The 21,653-nt window shown below is 44.1% G+C and overlaps 1 protein-coding gene across 3 annotated transcripts in view; it reads left to right on the forward strand.

Annotated features, from left to right (window-relative positions):
* Positions 1-21,653, forward strand: part of TBX20 (T-box transcription factor 20) — a 42,840-nt gene that overhangs the window by 11,929 nt on the left and 9,258 nt on the right. For 2 of the 3 annotated variants that reach the window (XM_081931132.1, XM_081931133.1), the window contains exons 3-6: positions 856-1,020; positions 7,719-7,827; positions 11,070-11,228; positions 16,008-16,084. In XM_081931132.1, the coding sequence (XP_081787258.1) occupies positions 856-1,020; positions 7,719-7,827; positions 11,070-11,228; positions 16,008-16,084 (510 nt within the window). Of the gene's footprint in view, positions 1-855; positions 1,021-7,718; positions 7,828-11,069; positions 11,229-16,007; positions 16,085-20,862; positions 21,361-21,653 lie in introns of those variants that run through there. The other variant, XM_081931134.1, reaches the window with a different exon arrangement.

Raw genomic sequence — 21,653 nt, forward strand, 5'->3', positions numbered from 1 at the left:
CTGCTAACCCAGAAATAGTGCCTCGGGTTAAGAATTTTGCTTCAGGATGAGAACAGAAATCGTGCAATGGCGGCGCAGCGGCAACAGTGGGAGGCCCCATTAGCTAAAGTGGTGCTTCAGGTTAAGAACAGTTTCAGGTTAAGAATGGACCTCCGGAATGAATTAAGTTCTTAACCAGTGGTACCCCTGTATTTACTTTGGATATGATGCAGAATGGAAGTATGACCGACTTTTAATGCGGCAACACATCTAAAAAGCTGGAGGCATATGTATTTTTCCAGTCTCTAGGTTAGGATGTGCAGTGAGATGCCTCAACTCGCAAGCTTGCTGTCATATCCAAACCATGACTGCTGTTTATTATACTAATTTTCACTCTTCTCCCGCATAGCCTCCATTCTGCTTGTTGCTTCCTTGCCCTATCTCCCCCATTGAGCTCCACACGACCAGAGGATTCCATTCCATTGTGTTCCTACAGATCTACAGTTGCGGTTTTTACACCTCCTTCCACTTGCAATCTCAGGCTTGCTCACCCTGCGCTGGAAGGGACATGACAAGTCTTCTTACACGACTCTCTTTCTTAAACTGCCTGGGAGCCGCATGTGGCTGTCAAGATGCAGTTTAAAATGCATTTTAAATGTTTAAAATGCGGAGCGGCTTCGGTCAATGTATATTTGTAGGGAGATATGGATTGTTTTAAATATCCCCAAACAAAGATATACAGAAAATGCTTGGAATTTCCCTGTCTCTCTGGTAGGCTAGGCTTATAATGTCTGTTTCTGATCAGTTTCAAAGGGGCTGTTTTCTCTGGTCCCTTATTTATATATTCACCATCTTGTTTGCTTCTGTCTGTTTCAGAAGAATGTTTCCGACCATTAGGGTTTCCTTTTCTGGCGTGGACCCGGAAGCCAAGTTCATTGTGCTGATGGATATCGTTCCAGTGGACAATAAGCGGTACCGATATGCCTACCACAGGTCCTCCTGGCTGGTTGCTGGCAAAGCGGACCCCCCTCTGCCTGCAAGGTCAGTTCATGTGCAAGTCATATCCATTACACACACTCCTCAAATCTCGGCTGTGAATCCTCAGTGTTGCTTTGTAAATAGAATCATAGAGTTGGAAGAGACCACAAGGGCCATCGAGTACTGGGGCAAGACCAAGAACTGACAACTGCTGAAAGCAATGGTCAGGAATACAAAATCCTTGATAGGAGCCAAAAGTTCTGTGCATTCCAAAGGTGGTCAGTCTGCAGCCTTATAGCTGCATTTGGCCCTTGGTTCAATTTTATGCAGGTGGCAAGTAGGAGGAAAACTGGAAGGAAAGGGGGTGAGAGAAAAGGAGGTGGCTCCATCTACTTTTGGCCCTAGCCATGCCCACTTTAGACTCCTGTTCCACACACCACTGTTTTGCAGCTCTTGACAGATTACTTCCAAGGAAATTTCCCCAAGGGTTGTCCATCCCTGCTGTATTGTTGAGCTTTTTTTATAGGAAACCCCCCAAAATTTTGAGCAGTGTATGGCAGTATGCATGATCCAGCTAAATGCAAGCAGATTTTAAAAGGAGAGTTGCACTCCGCCCCCCACGAATCCTAGGTGTGATCTAATCAAAGTCAAAACAGGTTCTATTAACGTTGGCTTAATCATGCCCAGAGATCTTAAGGATTTGCTGCCCTACCCCCCAAAAAACCTTGCAAAAGTTTTAGTGCCGAACAGTTTAAATGGCCCTTTAAATATATACATTATTTTCTTCTTGCTACAATACTTTCCACTCTTTAACTTCAAAGAAATCCAGGCATGTTTAGCCAAGTGCAAGTCAAAAATATTAGATTACAGCTTGATTCATGCAATTACATTGTTTTTTCAACTGAAGACTAAACCATGGGTCATGTTTATGCACTGCAGTCAATTAATTGCCGACTTGCTCTGCAAGTCAAGGGGACACCATCCCTTTTTCAATTGAACAGCTCAGTTTTTTCAGCTTCTGTAGCCACAGAACTTCTGAATAATAAATGGGGTGTGTGTGTGTGTGTGTGTGTGTGTGTGTGTGTGAGAGAGAGAGAGAGAGAGAGAGAGAGAGAGAGAATATCTAGAAATGACTGAGCTCCCCTTGGCTTAGTTTGCAATCCAACTCAGTAAGCCAAGCCATTCCACTCTCGGGAAAGCTGCTAGTTTCCCCAAGCACAACTCTAAATTCAGACCCCTTCATGTTCCCCATGATGTTTCAAAATACACATTGAGATCCAAATCTCTTTCCCCAACTCCTGCAATATTCCAAATCCCATGAACCACTCCTTCCCTTCTCCCAAACTTCCTGCTGTCAGAGTTGTGCTGACCTGGGTGCTATCTCACTTGGAGGCCTCCATGGAAGGTAAAGAAGGTAAAGGGACCCCTGACCATTAGGTCCAGTCGTGGCTGACTCTGGGGTTGCGGTGCTCATCTCGCTTTATGGGCCGAGGGAGCCGGCATACAGCTTCCGGGTCATGTGGCCAGCATGACTAAGCTGCTTCTGGCGAACCAGAGCAGCACATGGAAATGCCGTTTACCTTCCCACCGGAGTGGTACCTATTTATCTACTTGCACTTTGACATGCTTTTGAACTGCTAGGTGGGCAAGAGCAGGGACCGAGCAACGGGAGCTCACCCCGTCGTGGGGATTCGAACCACCGACCTTCTGATCAGCAAGCCCTAGGCTCTGTGGTTTAACCCACAGCGCCACCCATGTCCCATGGAAAGCCTTCCTCTATTTCCACAGCACCTGAGATGCTTCAGTGTAGTTCGCCAAGGCAACTGAATCCTTAAACTTTGGACAGTAGGTGGCTGGGAGAACGTTGTTTCTTTGATGCCTGTCAGTGAAGCATTCAAGGCCCCAGAGGTTTCACACTGAAGTTATGAATGAGACCTCATCCTTACCACAACTGCTCCAAAATGGCGTCTGGTACTTCCTAGAATGGTTTGTCTAGGGCAGGGTCAGGCGATGTGATGACCCTGCCCCCAAGATGTTGTTAGGCTATGACTCCAGTCCTCCATGACCACTGGTTGTGTTGGCTGGTGTGGTGGGTGGTCAGATCCAGCAGCGCTGGCCACCTCCTGATGTCATCCTGTACAAGATGCAGCAGAGAGTGAAATGAGTCAATCTGGCTGATAAACAACCTCATCATTCCACCAAATTATGAGATATGATGGATGGTTACCTTGGACAGGGGCTTCTCAGTGGTGGCCCTCAGAATTTGGAATGGCCTCCTGATAGAGAGTTTGGCTGGCAGGAAGTAAAGACTACTTTATCCACATCAAAGCTTTTTCCTATGTGGGAAAAATATATCAAAACAATTTCTCTAACTGTCCAGATGTGGATAAACTTTGTTGAGAAATAGGACCTTCACTATGCAGTCTATACATGTCTACTCAGAAGTAAGTCCCAATAAGTTCACCTGGTATAGGACTGTGGTCTCAGCCTGTCTCCTTCAGCTGATGCTTTTGTCTTTTGTATTATGAGGATTTTTTTGGCAGATTAAGCTGAAACTCTCAATGACACAAACTTTAAGCATGTTGGCAATCTAATATAAATTAAGTTCCAGGGGTTTTAAATTCATTTTTTCAGTGATCACTATTTGTAGACTGAAGCCACATCTGTGTGTGTATATGTGTGATAGAAATATATCTGTTGCGTGCTTCGCGAGATTGAGTCAAATGAAGTTAACTTGTTGATGTCGAAAAGATCAATTCTCAAGAGAAAGGGGGGGCATGGGGGAAGGAATCCCTGCCGTAGGTAAGCCTTGGTGACATTCATACCCTCAGGCTCCCCCCCCCCATCATTTTTGTAGAGAAATAACTTTCAGCACCACAACTGCTGAGACCGAAATTAACGAGGATTAGCCAATATCATTTGAAAGCATTTCCATTCATAAACCTTCACTGCGGATGACCATTAAATCCTCCTTTTCCTGCTGTCAGCGCGCAAAGCGGCTCTCCCTCCCTGGCGCTGTGAATGGAAGAAGCAAAATTCTTTTGGAAAAATCTATTGTGAAACTTTCCGCGGGTACCCAGTCCCAGAATACGACTAGCTTAAATGGCTTTATGAACCAGACCAAACCTTTGAAAGACATACCTGTCTTATGAGTTCTAGCTTGTAGCTAAATATTCTGCTTGTCTTTTCTTCCTTTGGGGTTTTCTGTTTTGTTTCTTTAACATTGGTACAGAGTGTTGATTAGTTTCCTTGACAATGCAAGCCACCCTGTGCTTTTAACTCCTTGCTGACTAAGCTAAGATCCACCACAGGGCAAAATAATAACTTGTTGCTCAGTGGTAGGTAAAAGTACAATCGGTTTCTTGTTTATGTGCTGATAGTGGGCGGTGTTCAACGGAGTTTTACTCAGAGAACACCTATTAAAAATAATGGACCAGACTAAAGTCATGTCTGCACCATACATTTAAACAAACAGGGTCTTCCCCAAAGAATCTTGGGAACTGCAGTTTAAGGGTGATGTGAATTGTTAGGGGACCCCTGTTCCACTCTCAGAGCTACAATTGCCAGGGTGGTTTAACAACCAATTCCTGTTTCCAGGAAACTCTGAAAACTGTAGCTCTTTGAAGGAATTAGGAGTCTCTTGACACCTCTCACCGCCCTTGACAAACTACAGTTTCCAGGATCCATGATGGTTCAAAGTGGCATGATAACTGCTTTAAATGTAAAGTGCAGGTGGGACTTTGTGCGGCCTAGGACCCACGTACCTACGGGACCACCTCTCCTGGTATGCCCTGCGGAGGACCTTAAGGTCCACAAATGACAACATTTTGGAGGTCCCAAGTCACAAGGTGGTTAGATTGGCTTCAACCAGGGCCAGGGCCTTTTCAGCACTGGCCCCGACTTGGTGGAAGGCTCTGTCACAAGAGACCAGGGCCCTGCGGGACTTGACATCTTTCTGCAGGGCCTGCAAGACAGAGCTGTTCCGCCTGACCTTATGGTTTTGATCTATGGGCTACTTTTAAAATGAGGCTGCATTTTAAATTGCATTTTAATCTGTATTTTAAATTGGATTATTATTACTATTATTACTATTATTTATTTACTGTAATTTTAATGGTGTTAGCTGCCCTGAGGGTGGGGTATAAATAAAATTTATTATTATTATTATTATTATTATTATTACATTCATTAAATTCAGTGGCTCTACTCTGAGTAAAACTATCCAGTGATTTGTCTGTTTTATATTCTGTTTTTTCTCTAAACAGTCCCTTTCCTTCATTGTTATCCTGCTCAAAACCCTGTGATGTAGGTTAGGCTGAAGGAGAGGACAAGAGGGAGGGAGGGAGGGAGGGGGGGGAGAGAGAGAGAGAGAGAGAGAGAGAGAGAGAGAGAGAGAGAGAGTGTCACCTGGAATGCTTAATGGCTGAGTTTCCTTTTCTTAGTCCAGTCACTATACCATGTTGGTACTCATGAGCCATTCATTGTTTTTTCAAGCCTTGATCAGAACAGCTGCAAGGGAAGAGGCAAACAATCTTCCATTTTTGGGGAGGAGGGAGAGACAATGCAATGGATTTGCTTAATAATAATCTAAAATGGAAGCATTAAGCATCAGCTAATGAAATAAAATTTTGACTGAGATTGCAAAAGGAATGAAAGGCCCAGGAAATAATAAAGCTTTAAAAGAGAAACAGGCATTCATGATTCAGACCAGCAAATGAATAACTTAATGAGCCTGTTTCAGACATCGCTTATCTCAATCCTATTAACCTGGGACTGTTCCATTGATTTCGGTGGAATTTACTTGCAAGGAAGTGGGCTTGGGGTTGCTGTTAGTTAGGCAGCTGGACCTGAGGCAGATTGACTGGGAAGTAAGTCCTACTGGGTTCAGCAGGGCTCACTCCCAGATTAGCATTGATGGGATTGTCATGTTTATCGCAGAGGTGGATTCGAGAATGTCATACGTGGCAGGCGTCCAGGTGAGCTGTGTGTACCATTTTGCCGCCTGAGGCAAAACAGGAATTGCCACCTTTCCTTGCCCTGCTGCTGCTTCTCTACTCACCCTGCTGCTTCTGCGATTTTGGGTGCCATTTCAGCCAATACCAGAGGCAGCGGGGCACCCACAGGGCTTTCGCCACCTTAGTTTACCTAATGGCAGAGCTGGCTCTGCATCCAGAAGAGTCCTAATGAAAAGCTGGGGAGATGTGGGTTGGGAAGTGTTATGTACTGAAGTTCTCACCCTGGGCTAGCAGGGGGATACTGTAGATACTGTAGTTTTCACTCAGGTCCACATATGCAAATAAGGGATTGAAAGTGACGTTCAGTGATTGGATAGTTTCAGAAAGTTGTTACAGTTATGTTGTACTGGAGCTCTATATAAGCAGGCTGGCTGAACCCTCCAGTTCAGTTCTGTTCTGGCCTGTGAATAAACAAGAGCTGTTTGAAGAATCGCTGTGTCGTCTGATATGTTCACTCACAACTTAACAGGAAGCCCTGAGGATCATATTGGCAGGGGCAAACGCGTGTGGCGGCGATTTATTAGCTAACCAGCTCCAGCTGATCCAAAGCTGCTGCTACCCTACCTCTAGCAGTCCATTTCAAGGCTTATTACCCAGCTGGGGGTAACTTGGGGTTTCCACTCTGGTAAACCCCACCCATTTTATCTGTTGGCAAAGGCTGGCAATGATGCCATGCTGTCTCCGCTTCCCTGGCCATTGATCTGGGAGGGACTGGAACGGGCTTTTCTATTGTACAGCACTTTCTTCCCCACCTGAAAGTCTACCCCTGGAATCAGGGCCGGATTTAGGTCTGATGAGGCCCTAAGCTACTGAAGGTAATAGGGCCCTTTATATGTCCAGCTGTCCTTTGTCAACAACAAATTGTCACTGTTTTTTTGTGTTGAATATATGCTATTTGGTAATTTATGGGCCTAAAGCCATTTGAACCTAACAAAATATGTATTTTATCAAAGTAATTGTTGGACTGAAATACAATTGGAAATGTATATCCAGTTTTATTCCCTTTAATTTGGGGGGGCGCAAGAGAGTGGGGCCCTAAGCTATAGCTTCTTTAGCTTATACATAAATCCGGCACTGACTGGAATATATTGTTAAGTAGGGTTGCCATATTTCAAAAAGTGAAACTCCGGACACAAAAGTTGCTGCAGGTTTTTTTGGCAAAGTTGTTGGGCTTTTTGTGTGTGCAAAATCTCAATAAAAAGAATGTTTTTTGAGCTATTTTTAATGGAAATCGCCCAAATCTACATCAACATGGATTTTCCCGGACACGTCAGCGATTTTTGCCCAGACACTGCTTAAGAGAGCTGAATACTGGCTATGTCCAGAGAATCCCGGATATTTTGAACATCCATAGATGACTGAATTTTCGTGCTTTCTTTCTGAGACTGATACATTACTAATTACTTTTGCCACTGGGGCAGCTGCTGTTCCTTTTAACATCTATAGGAAATGGAGCCAGTGAACCTCTTTTCACTGGCATATCTTTCAGTCTGAGCCTTCTCCTATATTATTCCTTCAGAACAATCTTTCATATATTGCATTGCTTTTTCTTCAAGAGGCAGATCTTTAAATAAAATAATAATAATAATAATAATTAGTAAATAGGGCGCCTGAACTTGAGCTGGGTTGTCAGTGTTGTTAAGTGGCTATGCCTAGTAGACTAGGCTGGGAAGTTGCTTTACAAAAACAAACGTCCCGAACACAGATTGGGTTGATTGACAGGCCCTGTGTCTCTTGGCTTTCCAGATTGTACGTGCACCCGGATTCTCCGTTCACAGGGGAACAATTGCTGAAGCAGATGGTGTCCTTTGAAAAAGTGAAGCTAACAAACAACGAGCTGGATCAGCACGGTCACGTGAGTAGCTGGTCCTGTGGGAAGGGAAACAATGTCCGCTCTCTCAGGCAAGGACACCTGCCGGCACACCTGTTGTGAACGGGCGTTATGAGCCGAGCCCCGGTGGCTGTTGGGAAGGTGCTGTTGTTTTTAGGTGGCTGTTAAAGGGTTGTGAAATGTAATGGGGAGAGTGAGGGATGCCTTGGGTCGGGGAGAAGGTTCTGTCATTTATACCTCATTTATCCTTCCCTTGCTTCTGTCCTCTTGGTTCAGCAGCCCAGCATCTTAACATCGTTGTACTCACCAGCCCATGACCCCATTTAACAATTTCTCTCCTAAAACAGGCTCTATGGTGGTGTGCATGTCCCTGCCCCCAAATAAAAATAATAAAAATAATAAAAATAATAAAAATAATAAAAATAATAAAAATAATAAAAATAATAAAAATAATAAAAATAATAAAAATAATAAAAATAATAAAAATAATAAAAATAATTTTTATTTATATCCCGCCCTCCCCAGCCGAAGCCGGGCTCAGAGCGGCTAACAACAGTAAAATGATACAACGTTCTAAAATCATTTCATTATAAAAACAGATTCTTGTGCATCTTTCCCTCCATATAATCATTATAATACGGAAGTATTATTGGGCATGTTCTCTTTATCAGTCTTGTGCAAGCCTTAGTGAAGTAAATGTCAGTTTTGCACAAGATCTCCGTATTACATTTCAGTTTTGCACAAGATCTCCATATTAAATGTTAATGGAAATGCCTATCTCTCCCTGCCTATCCCTCCCTCCCAGATCACAAGCTACCATTTTGCCCATTGTGAAACATTTACTGGGATGGATGGCAAGTGGTGGAACAGCAACCCACACCAGTCCCTAAAAAATGGAAATGTACGGAAGCTAACACAGTAAGCTCGTACACACAGAAAATCAGGTCTGCTTGTAATAGACGTCCTCCACTTGGAAGTATCCTGAGATGGGCTTGGAAGGCCCATTAGTGTGAAAAAAATTGTCCTGATTTAAGTCCCATTGATTTCAGTGGGGAAGAAGCATAACAAACTGAGGCTGCAATGCTATGCATATTTTACTGTTGAATTCAGTGGGACTTACTTCTGAGTAGGCATGTCTGCACTCACACAACTCTCCTTGTTAGCTTTTAAGAAGAATTTATTCCCCCCCACTGTCATAATGGAAAAATGATGGTGTGATTGTTTGTCCTTACTGGATGTCATTATTCATTAACCCTAAAGAAGGCACCAAACTCCTTGGGTGGAAGTCTTGCACCTGTATCTATGTGATGCTTGATATGAAAAGTGTGTTTCTACGAAATAGAAATCAGAGCTTAAAAAAATTGCAATAGCAGTAGCTGAGCCAGCTTCTCAAGAATACAGTAATATGACAAAGATATATTGTCTTTCCTTGTCTCATATAATCTAACCCAAGAGCCCAGGGCAACTAACCCTTAGTAGTGCGGTACATTATCTGGGACTAGACTGCTGCTTTTTTTAGTGATATGAGCCTTGGTGCCCTCCAAGGAAGACAATTATTCACAGAGTGTTTGGGATTATACTTTCTGTACAGAGAGCTATTGGCTTTGATCAGGATCAGCAAAGACCACTACATTCCCAAAGACTATAAAAAACCAGTTACAGATAGGTAGCCGTGTTGGTCTGCCATAGTCAAAACAAAAAAAAATTCCTTCCAGTAGCACCTTAAAGACCAACTAAGTTAGTTCTTGGTATGAGCTTTCGTGTGCATGCACACTTCTTCAGATACACTGAAACAGAAGTTTCCAGACCCTTCTATATAGTGAGAAGGTGGGGAGGGGTATGACAAAGCCATTTTTCACCTTCTCACCCCTTGCTTTTTCCTGTAAGACCTATTGCAGTCGTTAAGAGTCCTCAACAGGCTCATCACAGCTATCTGCCAATCACCCATTCCCACCACCTTTCTGAGTAATACCCCTCCCCACCTTCTCACTATATAGAAGGGTCTGGAAACTTCTGTTTCAGTGTATCTGAAGAAGTGTGCATGCACACGAAAGCTCATACCAAGAACTAACTTAGTTGGTCTTTAAGGTGCTACTGGAAGGAATTTTTTTTTATAAAAAACCATATAGTCACAGAAACTGGGGAAAGTTCTTTTTCTGCATCAAATCCTTCCGCTTTTGCAATTGTTCATAAAGACAACATGAGCTGGTCTTACACAGTCAGCTGAGTGAGGCAGACGGCAGAAAAGGATCACATTTCTGAACGCGCATCCAAATTCTGTGCAAATAGTAATAAAACTAACAGCTAAATGATAGGATGGAAGATTCTGCTCCAGCTTTTGTTCTTAGGGAGTAGATGGTTTGTCCTGGAATATTGTTTTTAAATGCAGAGAAGCATTCGGCACCCCTCACCTGCAGTGTGTCCCATCATTCTTCTGATTCATCATTTTCCTTTCTTAGAAATCTTTAAATTAAGAAAGATATCTGTGAGGGAACAATTTGTTGCACATTGCTAATTACAAGGTCCTAGCCGTGATCTGTGGAACTGTTGATATATGTGTTGCAGAAAGGTGTTGCGAAAATCTTGGGCTGAAGTAAAAAAGTTGGTAGTTGTTGGGATTTGAATGGATGCTAAGAGAGAATATATTTATTAGGTATTATCCTTCTTTCCTCAAGTTTGTGAGTTCAGCAGAGTGCATCCCTTTGCAGTTTAAAAAGAGAAAGATGGACTAGTTTTAGCCTTTTCGTTTAAGTAATCCAGGATGCTTTAAGACAGACCGGATTCTCCTGGTATTTCCCACCTTTCTCCCCCTTGAAACAATAATCACACAAACGGTCTTATAAAAGGTAAAAACAACATTTACTCACTCAGAATACTAGCTGAAGAATAATGAACACCACAGCTTTGTTCAGGCAGACTTAAAATGGTAAATCAGTTACAAAGGCTTACTTAAGCCTAGCTTAAAATGGAGCACGTAGCTCAGACTTAGCAGATGCTTTCACATTGCTGGCATGGTGATGAGCAGTAAGAGAGTAGGAGAACACGCCAAAGCAGGCAGGAGAATATATAGCTATGCCCTCCCCCTGTCAGGGCACAGTGAGGGTGTCTCTCACAGAGTCCTCTCTAGCAAGTTTACAAGAAAACTTTGTGAGCTTCAACTCCTATCTAGCAAAAGATGAATTGCTGGTTTGACTGCACTTTAAATACCCCACAGTAGTGAGTGTTGACTTGAATCTGAGTAGCTCTTCCCTTTATCTTCTCTCCAGATAATCTTAAATTCAATGCACAAATACCAGCCGAGGGTGCACATCATCAAGAAGAAGGACCATACAGCTTCCTTGCTCAACCTGAAGTCTGAAGAATTCAGGACATTTATATTTCCAGAGACTGTGTTTACTGCTGTCACTGCCTACCAGAACCAATTGGTGAGTGTTTTATAACTCTTATTAGTCTTTTCGTCAGTGCTACTACTGGACTGAGAAATGAAAATGCGGGTTGAGTGCCTGAATTGCAAGGATGAAGAGGACCTCCCCCTCTTTCCCTGCTACTTTTTGTGCTTGTAAACGGGATCAGGCCCCTGCAGCGGGTTCCTGTTGAAAACCATCCCCTCCTTTGGAGACAAATATGGCGGGGTAGCAGATGATACTCAACTGATGCAGGAGGAACACATGCAGGAGCACACACTGGATTGGGGCCCTGCAGCTGCTTTCTCTTAAAAATGCAAGTGACCTGCTTAAAAAGTGTGAACAATGTGACATGATTTGGTCCTAAGGATGTCACGAAGTCTTATGTCTTCTTTGGGCAGACCAGCTGCAGCATTACACTGCAATCGGAAGTCGTTGGGAGTTTGTGGTGGCATTCCAGACACGGTGAGGAAATATTGTAACATTTGGGCCTTTTTAATTTAGAAAAAAGGCGAGTTGAGGGGAAATGATAGAGATGTATAAAATAACGCAGCTGGGGGGGGGGGGTGTGGAAATGGAAAGAGAGGCTTTTCTCCGTCTCTCATAATCCTAGAATCCGGGATGATCCAATGAAACGGAATGTGAGAAGATTCAAGACAGACAAAAGCACAGGAGCCAACTCCTAAGGGCCAAGAAGTCTTTGGCCCTCCCAATAAAATATTTGAGGGGATGCTCCCCCCAAATTGATGGACATTGCCAATGCATTCGAATGGTGTGCATGCTTGATCTATTATGTGTGGCCGGGCTTACCTGGGCTCCGCAATATTTTATTCAAGTTGGTACCCCTGGGCAAAAGGAAGTCTGTCTTTATACTGTGAATGTGGAATTTGCTATTACAAGACGAAGCAATGGCTACCAACTTGGATGCCTTTAAAAGGGGTTAGACAAATTCACTGCAGATAAGCCTATCAGTGGCACTAGCTATGGCGGCCATATTCCAAGTCTACAATTCTATGGTTCTAATACTTCTGGCAGTGGCGTAGCGTGGGGGGTGCAGGGGGGGCCGGACGCACCGGGCGCAACATCTGGGGGTTAGGGTTAGGGGGCGCAAATCCACGGGTTAGGGGGTGCAAATCCACGGGTTAGGGGGCACAAATTACTTGCCTTGCCCCGGGTGCTGACAACCCACGCTACGCCACTGACTTCTGGTATTGAAGCTGCTGTGTGGGGAGAACACTATTCCCTTCATGTTCTGCTTGCGGACTTCCTATGGGAATCTATCATTTTCTAGGCTAGTCTGGGGAGCAGTTTCACAGAACAAAGAGGGCCAACGACTTCTCATGAGCCAGTTCCACAATGGAACCTTCAGAGACTTTGACGAAAGATTCCCCCTCTGCCCTTTGCTTTGTGAAATCTCAAAATAGCTTTCTGACACTCATCCCTAAGCCATGTCAGAAAAACTCTTCTCTGGTCCCGGATGAGGGCTCACATCCAAGCCATTTGGAGAGGTGTTGCTGGAGAATCACAAGACGGCAACTGCTTATGTCTGAAAGGAGAGCAGCATTTCCTAATACAGGCAAGTCTGAGCTTGCTGATGAAGCCTTGAGACATGGTGCGTGATCTGGCTGAAGCTGAATGTGCGGCCTGCAGCCGCGACAGCATGCTAGATCTCCAGATCGACACTGGGCAGGTAAATGGCACCAGCAAGGCCCAGTAGGGGAATGAGGAATTCAAAACCCTTTCTAGACAATTTCTAGAGTCTGATGTCCATCCAAAATGTGCATCTCATCAATCCACAGGGGCAGACTCTCTACGAATTCAATACCACAACACATTTCCCATACCTTCCAACATTCCTCAGATGAAAAAAGGACATTTCTCACTCCCTGCAACTGACCCTTCTCAACCTGCCCTTTTTGGGTTCCCCTGCCCCCACAGAGCATTTCTGTCAGAAGAAGGGCAGGTGCCATTGCTACACCAATGGGACACAGCACACACACCCTCCACCACCCTCAATCCCGATTTAATTTTATTCTTTGGTAGATTTACAAATGGAAAACACACACTGATAATTTTTTTTAGAAAGGGGCAAGATTAGACGCAGATGCACAAAGCAGTTTTTTAAAAAAATCAAGACTCCTTGCGCTCCACGAACCCTTTCTTGCCACTCAGGGTGGCCCTGCCCTCTGTCTGCAACTCAGAGCTGGCGCACCATGCGCGGCCCGCCCTGATTTCAGTGGCACCCTTACTTTGTTCCCCCCAAAATGAATCTGTTTTGACCAAATGTATACGTAGTTTCAGTTATTTAGATGCTTAGAACTTGGCGCATTTCCAAAAGGCTCAGAATAGTAGATAGCTGCATTTTTGGCAGTTTACATCCCTTTTGGGACGCGGGTGGCACTGTGGGTTAAACCACAGAGCCTAGGACTTGCCGATTAGAAGGTCGGCGGTTCGAATCCCTGTGACGGAGTGAGCTCCTGTTGCTTGGTCCCTGCTCCTGCCCACCTAGCAGTTCGAAAGCACGTCAAAGTGCAAGTAGTTAAATAGGTACCGCTCTGGTGGGAAGGTAAACGGCGTTTCCATGCGCTGCTCTGGTTCTCCAGAAGCGGCTTAGTCATGCTGGCCACATGACCCGGAAGCTGTACGCCGGCTCCCTCGGCCATTAAAGCGAGATGAGCGCCGCAACCCCAGAGTCGGCCATAACTGGACCTAATGGTCAGGGGTCCCTTTACCTTTACATCCCTTTTAAAAAATAGCCACAATCTATCACATTATCCACACTGAACACAGTGTGTCTTAATTGTGAGAGGCAACCCTCTGTATGCTTACACGGCAGTGAGCTCTGCTGAACACAACTACTCTAAGTTCCAAATCTTCTAGGTTTTCAAACCCGATTTCAAAAGAAACTTACCACATGGAAGTAATTGGTGTATAAATGAATTACTTAAATTAAAAATAGAATTTATTTGCCTGGCAGCTATGTGTTTACCCTTCATATAGATCCTATTGTCTTTTAAACTTTCAATTAAGCTTCAGGCCTATGGGAGGGGGGAAAGGTGTTTGCCTGGACAAAGCAGTTTTAGAAAGCTGTGGTCTGATGCTCAAGCACATCCCGTAAATACTGCCAAATTTCCCTCTGGAAATCCTAGAGACAGAGGCTGTCGTATTACGTATGACTAATGAAAATGGAACCTCTCTTATTTTTGCCATTTCTTTCACTGCTGGTTTTAAGGGGGATGATTACATTTCTGCGGGTTATTAGATAAGGGCTAAATACATTACACTTTCAACAAACTATCTCACATTTAAGATTTAAAGGTCATGCATTTGTTTAAACAGTCAAGCCACTACGGGAGAGTTGAATTGTAGGTCAACTTTCATTTTTACAAGCTTTCTTGGAGATGTTCTCATGATTCATTTGGGAACTGGGAGTTTAAAAAATGACTGCAACAGCATCCAGCAAATCTGCAAACCACCTTTCCATTCTGATGTTAAACTGGTGTTGCTCCTGTACTGAGCATTTTCTCTGCAACAGCCACGCTTTGTAGATTCCCTTTTCATGGAGCATCTGCACAATGCTGTGAAAAAAGAGTCCTTTTTTTTGTCCCCCTGAACAGCTTCCATTTTTTTTTATTCAGAGCTTAGAAATATTTTTTTAAAAAACAACCTCAGTGTATATTTTTAAGATTAATCTTATTTTTGTGTTGGTAAATTGTGTTTTGACATTGTGATCTACCCTGGGACCTCAGGGTGAAAGTAAGTAAATAAGCAAATATTAACCACACCATTTCCCCAGGCAAACATGGCTTATCTTACTTGTTTCTGGCCAATTCTGTCTTATCTAGATTGCTCCAGATACCTTGTAGATTGCTCACCATAGTCTTCTCCATGGTCCATCTCTCCTCTGTAGGAATCAACTTTGTCACTTTGCTTCCCTTTTGAAATGACATTGCCTTAATAAGAATAAGAATAAGAATAAGAATACCATCCCATAGTGAGAAAAAATATTTGCTTCTGTACTGGTGGTGCTCAAGATTAAAAATGTTAATTCCCCTCATGGAACTGAGATATGTCTACCCTTCATAGTATTTTTTTAAAAACGAGACAACTTTATTGCATTCCTGTGTAACCAAGTCTCAGTTTATCACCCTGTCAACATTCTCCACACATTCTCCATTTTGGATGGTTATTTTGGCGGAGATACCGTGAACTGGTCCAGTCCTTAAGAGGAGGCCTGGTTTCAGTAGCTGTCCTGGGTTCCAATAACACCACACTCCTGATTTACAATGGTTTGAGCAAGGAAACCAGACTTTTACACTTCACAAATCCCTAAGGAGAAATTTTTGCTAGACTTACTGAAATGTTTAGCTTTCCTTGGGAATTCCTGAGATGTTTAACTTGAGCAGGAGTTTCCACTTTTGCTGCAAAATTGTCTTTGACAGTTGAGAGACAGTTTAGGTCTCAAGAAAGTTCTCATGTTTTGTAGCAACCTTCCTCGCCTTTCACAAGGTTCCTCTCATGTCCTTCCGAGGAGAAATATATATTACAAAAAATGCTTCACATTTTGCTTTAAGTGGCAACAACTAGAGTTCCTGAGCCCTGAAGGCTAATGGTGGTCTTCAAGTGCCATTACAGAAGAAGCAGGAAGTCACATCTTTGCCAGCCTGCCTCTGAGATGAGATAAATTGGGTAGAAGTGCAGCAGGGGACTTGGCATGGATGGTTTGGTTGGGGTCATGGACTGTAAGACTGTCTCCTCAAAAGCTGGCTGCAAATGCACTCTGCTCTTCTCTGTTTCCAGATAACCAAGCTGAAGATTGACAGCAACCCTTTTGCTAAAGGATTCAGGGACTCATCTAGACTCACTGATATTGAGAGGTAAGAGGGACATTTTGTTTACTTTTTGTTCAAGATAAGATAATGCTGAGGAGAGAGGAAGAGCTGTCGTGAAAAGTGTTCTGTCCTCTCCCACGAAGCTGTAGTGTTTGCAAGTTCATGTTGCACTGTAAGAGGTCTCAGGTACTTTATATAAATACTCAAAAATAATAAGTTTGATCCCCTGAAGATCCCCCCACCTTTTCCAATTGCTGCTCTAAAGGCAAAATGATCTAGTGAGCTGGCCACTCATATAACTCATATGTCTATCTCACATAAACACACATATGCATGACTTCGTATAAAATAAACACATAACTTAGTGGTTGCCGTTTATTTCTGCCACTTTTAAGTCTTTCTCATGTCTTTTCTTAACAACCTGTATGTCTTTTTGTCCAAGCCCACAACCAGAATATTCACCTTCTCATTCAAACCCTCTGCAAGGTCATGGAGATAGTCCCCATCAGACTATTTCAGAACATCTTCTTCTTTCTTCCTTTGCTTGCTTGTGTGAACGTTTGTGTGATCATAAAGATGTTGATGGAACCTAAGGGAAAAGGTATAGGTTTAGGACAAGGTATAGGTTTTTCTAGATTTAAAAAAAGGCTCATTAACTCCAACCAAAGGACAACTGGAACCCAGTGCAGATATTAAGGCACTGTTGTCATCATTAGGCACTCTCTTCCCTTTCTTGGACCATTACAATGTCCTTTTGTCTCATGAGAATGAGAATTTGCATGGCTATTTTTAATGGCCACTTTGCTCCATTTATACAGTGGAACTTCGGTTGTCAAACACTTCGGAAGTCGAACGTTTTGGCTTTCAAACACCGACAACCCAAAAGTGAATGCTTCCTTTTTCAAACGCGCCTCGGAAGTTGAATGGCTTCCCAGGCACGGTTCTCCATTTTTTCAATGGATTTTGCCAACTGGAATTGCGCCTCAGTTGTTGAACATTTCAGAAGTCGAATGGTCTTCCGGAAAAGAATTACATTTGACAACCGAGGTTTCGCTGTAATGGGTGTATGAAGGCAACCATGTTGTTTCTGTCCCACATTTTTAAAATGTGGTCAGATCATCTTAGTCCCTTAGCAGGATGGCAGCTGGTTTAGCACAGATTATTTTAGCTGGTCATTTCTATGCCAAGGGCAGGATCCCAGTCCCAACCCCATTTACTGAATACCCCTGGCATCAAAATCATTTGAAAGGGTCATACTAAATCACACATTTCTGCAAGAAGGCGGCAGTCCTTACTAAGAAGTAAGCCCCACGAATACATACATACCTGCGTGCAACAAAAATGTTTTGGATTGGGCTATTTATATACCACATGATTTCTGAGGTTCAAGTTGCACCCCAGTCCAGCTGGCACCCTGGGCCAGGTGCCCATACTTACATGCCTGGCTTGCTATGTGATTACCACTCCGTCAATATTGTGGTGACCTTCAGATATTCTTGGATTCCTTGTCTCATCAGCCACAGGAAGCATGACCAACAGGCAGGATTGATGGAAGTTGGTGTCCAAACACATCTGGAGAGAACCACACCAGCTACCTGAGGCCTAGTGGATTGGAAACAGTTCAGCTTAGTGCAAATTTATACGTACCAAAAACCTTTCATTACACAACTGCACTCATTTCATTGAATGACGGACCTTGAAAACAACTTGCAAAGTTAATAGAGTCTCAACTGCCATTTCTGGAAACAAACAATATTATCAGTTCTATTTACATGCCTTGGCATGGACGGTTTGCCAGTTCACATTCACACCTTCTTGAAAGGTGGATATTTGATTAGCTCTTGTAATCAGATAATCCATTTTTTGAATGGACTTCGTAAGGCAGACACGCTTTTGTGTATGAACAATTTGGGCTATAGCATGGTCCCCTATGCTGGGCAAAGCATCTGTGAGGACTTTTATTCCTTGCACACTGCCTGTCTTTGGGTTGACCTAAATAGTGTGAATGTGGGACAAAGCTTTGGATTTAATTTCCAGATATTTAAGTCTGCTTTTTTTCCTAACTAGCCTTTAGGGAGGGAAGCAAATCAGATCAATTGATCTTTAGAGACCTAAAGAAATCAAATTAGGCTGGAGTCAGTTACCGCACTAAACCATCTAGTAATTGGATTGCTCCATGTAACTGATTGAACACTGCTTCTATCTGCCGCAATAGAGGCTGGGCTTCCTTTCGGTTGATCTGAGAGAAAAAACACATCTTTTTATGACATGATGACAGACATTGCACTTTTCTAGCCTAATTGAATAGGTTTTTTATAAATACATGACTCTAACAATTTCAAACTTCCCATTTCAAATTTACGGTCTCTGCCAGGACTTAATTTGAGCCAGGGCTCAACGCGGAATCTGTGAGCCCAGCCTGTTTTCGATGGCAGGGCTTTGTCTAAGAAAGCATCTGAGCATAGACAGAGTGCTTTCCCTCCACTGCTGCATAGCTGTCAACTTACAGATTTGAAAATAAGGGACCTTGAAATAAGCAGCCTCAAAAATAAGGGATCAGCAGCCAAAATAAGGGATTTTCAGAGCACAGGTAGGTTCAGCTTCTGAGCTCCTCCAAGCCAAAGGCAGAAAGCCCAGCCAGCAGCCTAACGAAGCCTCAAGCGGTGGTTCCCACAGCGCAGCAACCCGGCAAAGGGGATGCAGCAAGGAAAACCACCGTCACCTCTCCACTGGGAAGTGCTGAGCAAAGGCGAGTCCCCAGGCAACGCGGCCAATTTGATCGGCACAAGGCATGCAAGCTCCACCCCCCAGTTGTTCTTAAACTCCTTATTGGGTGAGCAACGCAGCCAAGCAACACAGTTGGAGCCTCCCTCCTCCCTGGCTGGCAGGGAGGGAGGGAGAGGAGCTGCTTCCTTTGAAACCCAGGAAATTTACGGGACATCATCAATCCAGGACAGCAGCGGGACAGGGCGCTGGGATAAGGGACTTTCCCACCAAATAAGGGATGGTTGACAGTTATGCACTGCTGAGATCCTTGTTGAGGGAACACCTGGGCTTAAGGGCAAACTCATACAGAATGGTTTCCAGGCAGGTTGAGCCTTAGCCCAATACCAGACTGCCTACTCAGTGCTAGGTAGCATTTCTGCGGGCCCAGTTCTCTGCAAATGGATTCCTATCGGTATTCTGTTGTATTCAGAGCCAGAGGGTTCACTGTCACTGCCCCCTTAAGCATAGTTTGCATGTCTACACAGAAGCACATGGGCGAGGCCATCTGAGTGGATGTTGCTCACTCAGCCATTGTTCTCCCAGCTAGGCTTCCATCACAAGTAAGACAGCCATCATACCATGTTGTGATCATGTGTATCTGATAGCTACACACATACTGCAGCTGGATATGGCTGTTGTGCATGTGTGTGTGAGGAAGAGGATGGTACAATTTCTTTTTGTCTTCTGCCTTTTAGTCACCCTTCCCTTCTTCTGTACTGAGGTGCCTGGTGAATTTATTTTTATGCCTCCTTTGGAACCCATTCCGATGACTCACCTCTGGTGGTGGTTGTTGTTTTTTGCAATCTGGGCATTCTTCCAAATGTGCAAAGAGGCAACTGCACGAAACGAAAACCTTTTGAAATTTAGAACTAAAGAAGTCCTTCACGCTGGTGACTGCCAAGCCATGCACTCCATATCCGCTTTGGCGCTTTTCTTTTGTCGGGCGTTGAATGGAGAAGCAAATTTGATTCGTGAGGTTTTATTATTTGTTCTCTCTCATTAATATTCTATTCACCGGCAATCACGTGAAAACAAAAGAGGAGAAATTATGAGTGGGTGACTTCTTACTGCATGGGTGGCCAGTCTATGGCATGGGGAGAAGTCTGCGACTCTTGGGGATCAGCCCCTGCCTTCCCTTCCCAGCAGTGGCAGACTTTGGGCCCTCAAATTTCAGCGGTGCCCTGCGCCTAGGCTAACATTTGGTGCTTCGCTGTTTCTTGTTCTCTGTTCCACAGCACTGCTGTGGTGCCCTCTGCAGTCCAGCTGAACCAGTCCCGCTACCCTAAAACAACTTCTGTCCCCAGTGCAGCCCAGTTGCCTCTCTCAGTAGGTCACAGGCGGCTGCGCCCCCTTCCGTGGGGAGGGAGGAGGAGCAATGGCAGAAGGGGCACCTCTGCTCACCACAGGTGGCTCCACGTATACCCAGCGTATAAGACAACCCCAGACCTTTGGCGTGATTTTCCTGGGTTAAAAAGTCGTCTTATATGCCGGAACATACAGTAATAAATTTGACACCAGTTTGCCTGCAGGAGTTGCCAGAAGGAGGCATACAAGGCGACACCCAACTGTCTTAGGGACTTCACTCTAGATTTGTGTAGGGTTTAAAGGTAAAGGGACCCCTGACCATTAGGTCCAGTTGTGACCGACTCTGGGGTTGCTGCGTTCATCTCACTTTATTGGCCGAGGGAGCCGGTGTACAGCTTCCAGGTCATGTGGCAAGCATGACTAAGCCGCTTCTGGAGAACCAGAGCAGCGCACGGAAACGCCGTTTACCTTCCCGCCAGAGCGGTGCCTATTTATCTACTTGCACTTTGAAGTGCTTTCAAACTACTAGGTGGGCAGGAGCAGGGACCGAGCAACGGGAGCTCACCCCGTCGCAGGGATTTGAACCGCCGACCTTCTGATCGGCAAGTCCTAGGCTCTGTGGTTTGACCCACAGCGCCACCCGCGTCCCTGTGTAGGGTTTACTGCTTAGCTTCTTCTTCTGAAGATAAACCACAAGGCAGTGGAAGTTTAGGATCAGAGTTTTCTTTCTCCTCAATGGACTACCTTTCCAGGTTGACGAGCCCCATCTGCCCCTTACTTCCCTCTACAGACAGCGCATGCAGAAAGTGCCTTCTTCACCATTGGACCCACAACTGGTCTCATCTGCTCAAAGAGCGGTGCCATCTTATATTTTGGGCCTACCTGTTGGGTTGCTTTTGCTTGAGCCCTTTCCTGGAATTGCTGTTCTTTTTTAACTTGTTTTTTTGTGCAGAGCCCAGCTGACCTTGCTGTTGGCCTGTTGGAGTCCACTGCTTTTTGTATTGACCTGTGTTTTCCAGCCCTGATTTGTGGGTTAATTTGTTTTGGTCACAATTGATGTATGACGTATTTCCAGGCCCTGTCAGTTTTATGTGGAGTATTCCTGTGTTCTTATTAATAAATCTGCTCTGTCCTATTTCCACATCAACCTGTAAATTAAAAACCAAACATTTGCATTATTCTTGAACATATTTTTTTCATTTGAGATGCATTTTTGTGCACATTGTCTCCCAAAGCATGCATTTTGTATGCATTTAAACCCCAAATACAGATTGCTGGTGCTTTTCTGAGCCTCAAAATTGGGAAAAGTAGGAAGATGAAGGGATAACTGCATTCCAAATTGTGTATTTGTCCAGAATGTGTGAATCTGGTTTGCTTAAAGATGTGGAATGAACAAAACTCTCCTCATCCCTAATATAATATAATTACAAGACTGGCCTTCCTAATATAAACAGACAAAGAGTTGTTGAGGCTTTTAGGAGCCCATTCACCTGTAATTAAACCTTTCCTGTTTGCAGCCCATTTTATTGAGTGGGTGTTGGTG

Source organism: Podarcis melisellensis (genome assembly GCF_964234715.1).
Source record: "Podarcis melisellensis genome assembly, chromosome: 12".
Lineage (NCBI taxonomy): Eukaryota > Metazoa > Chordata > Lepidosauria > Squamata > Lacertidae > Podarcis > Podarcis melisellensis.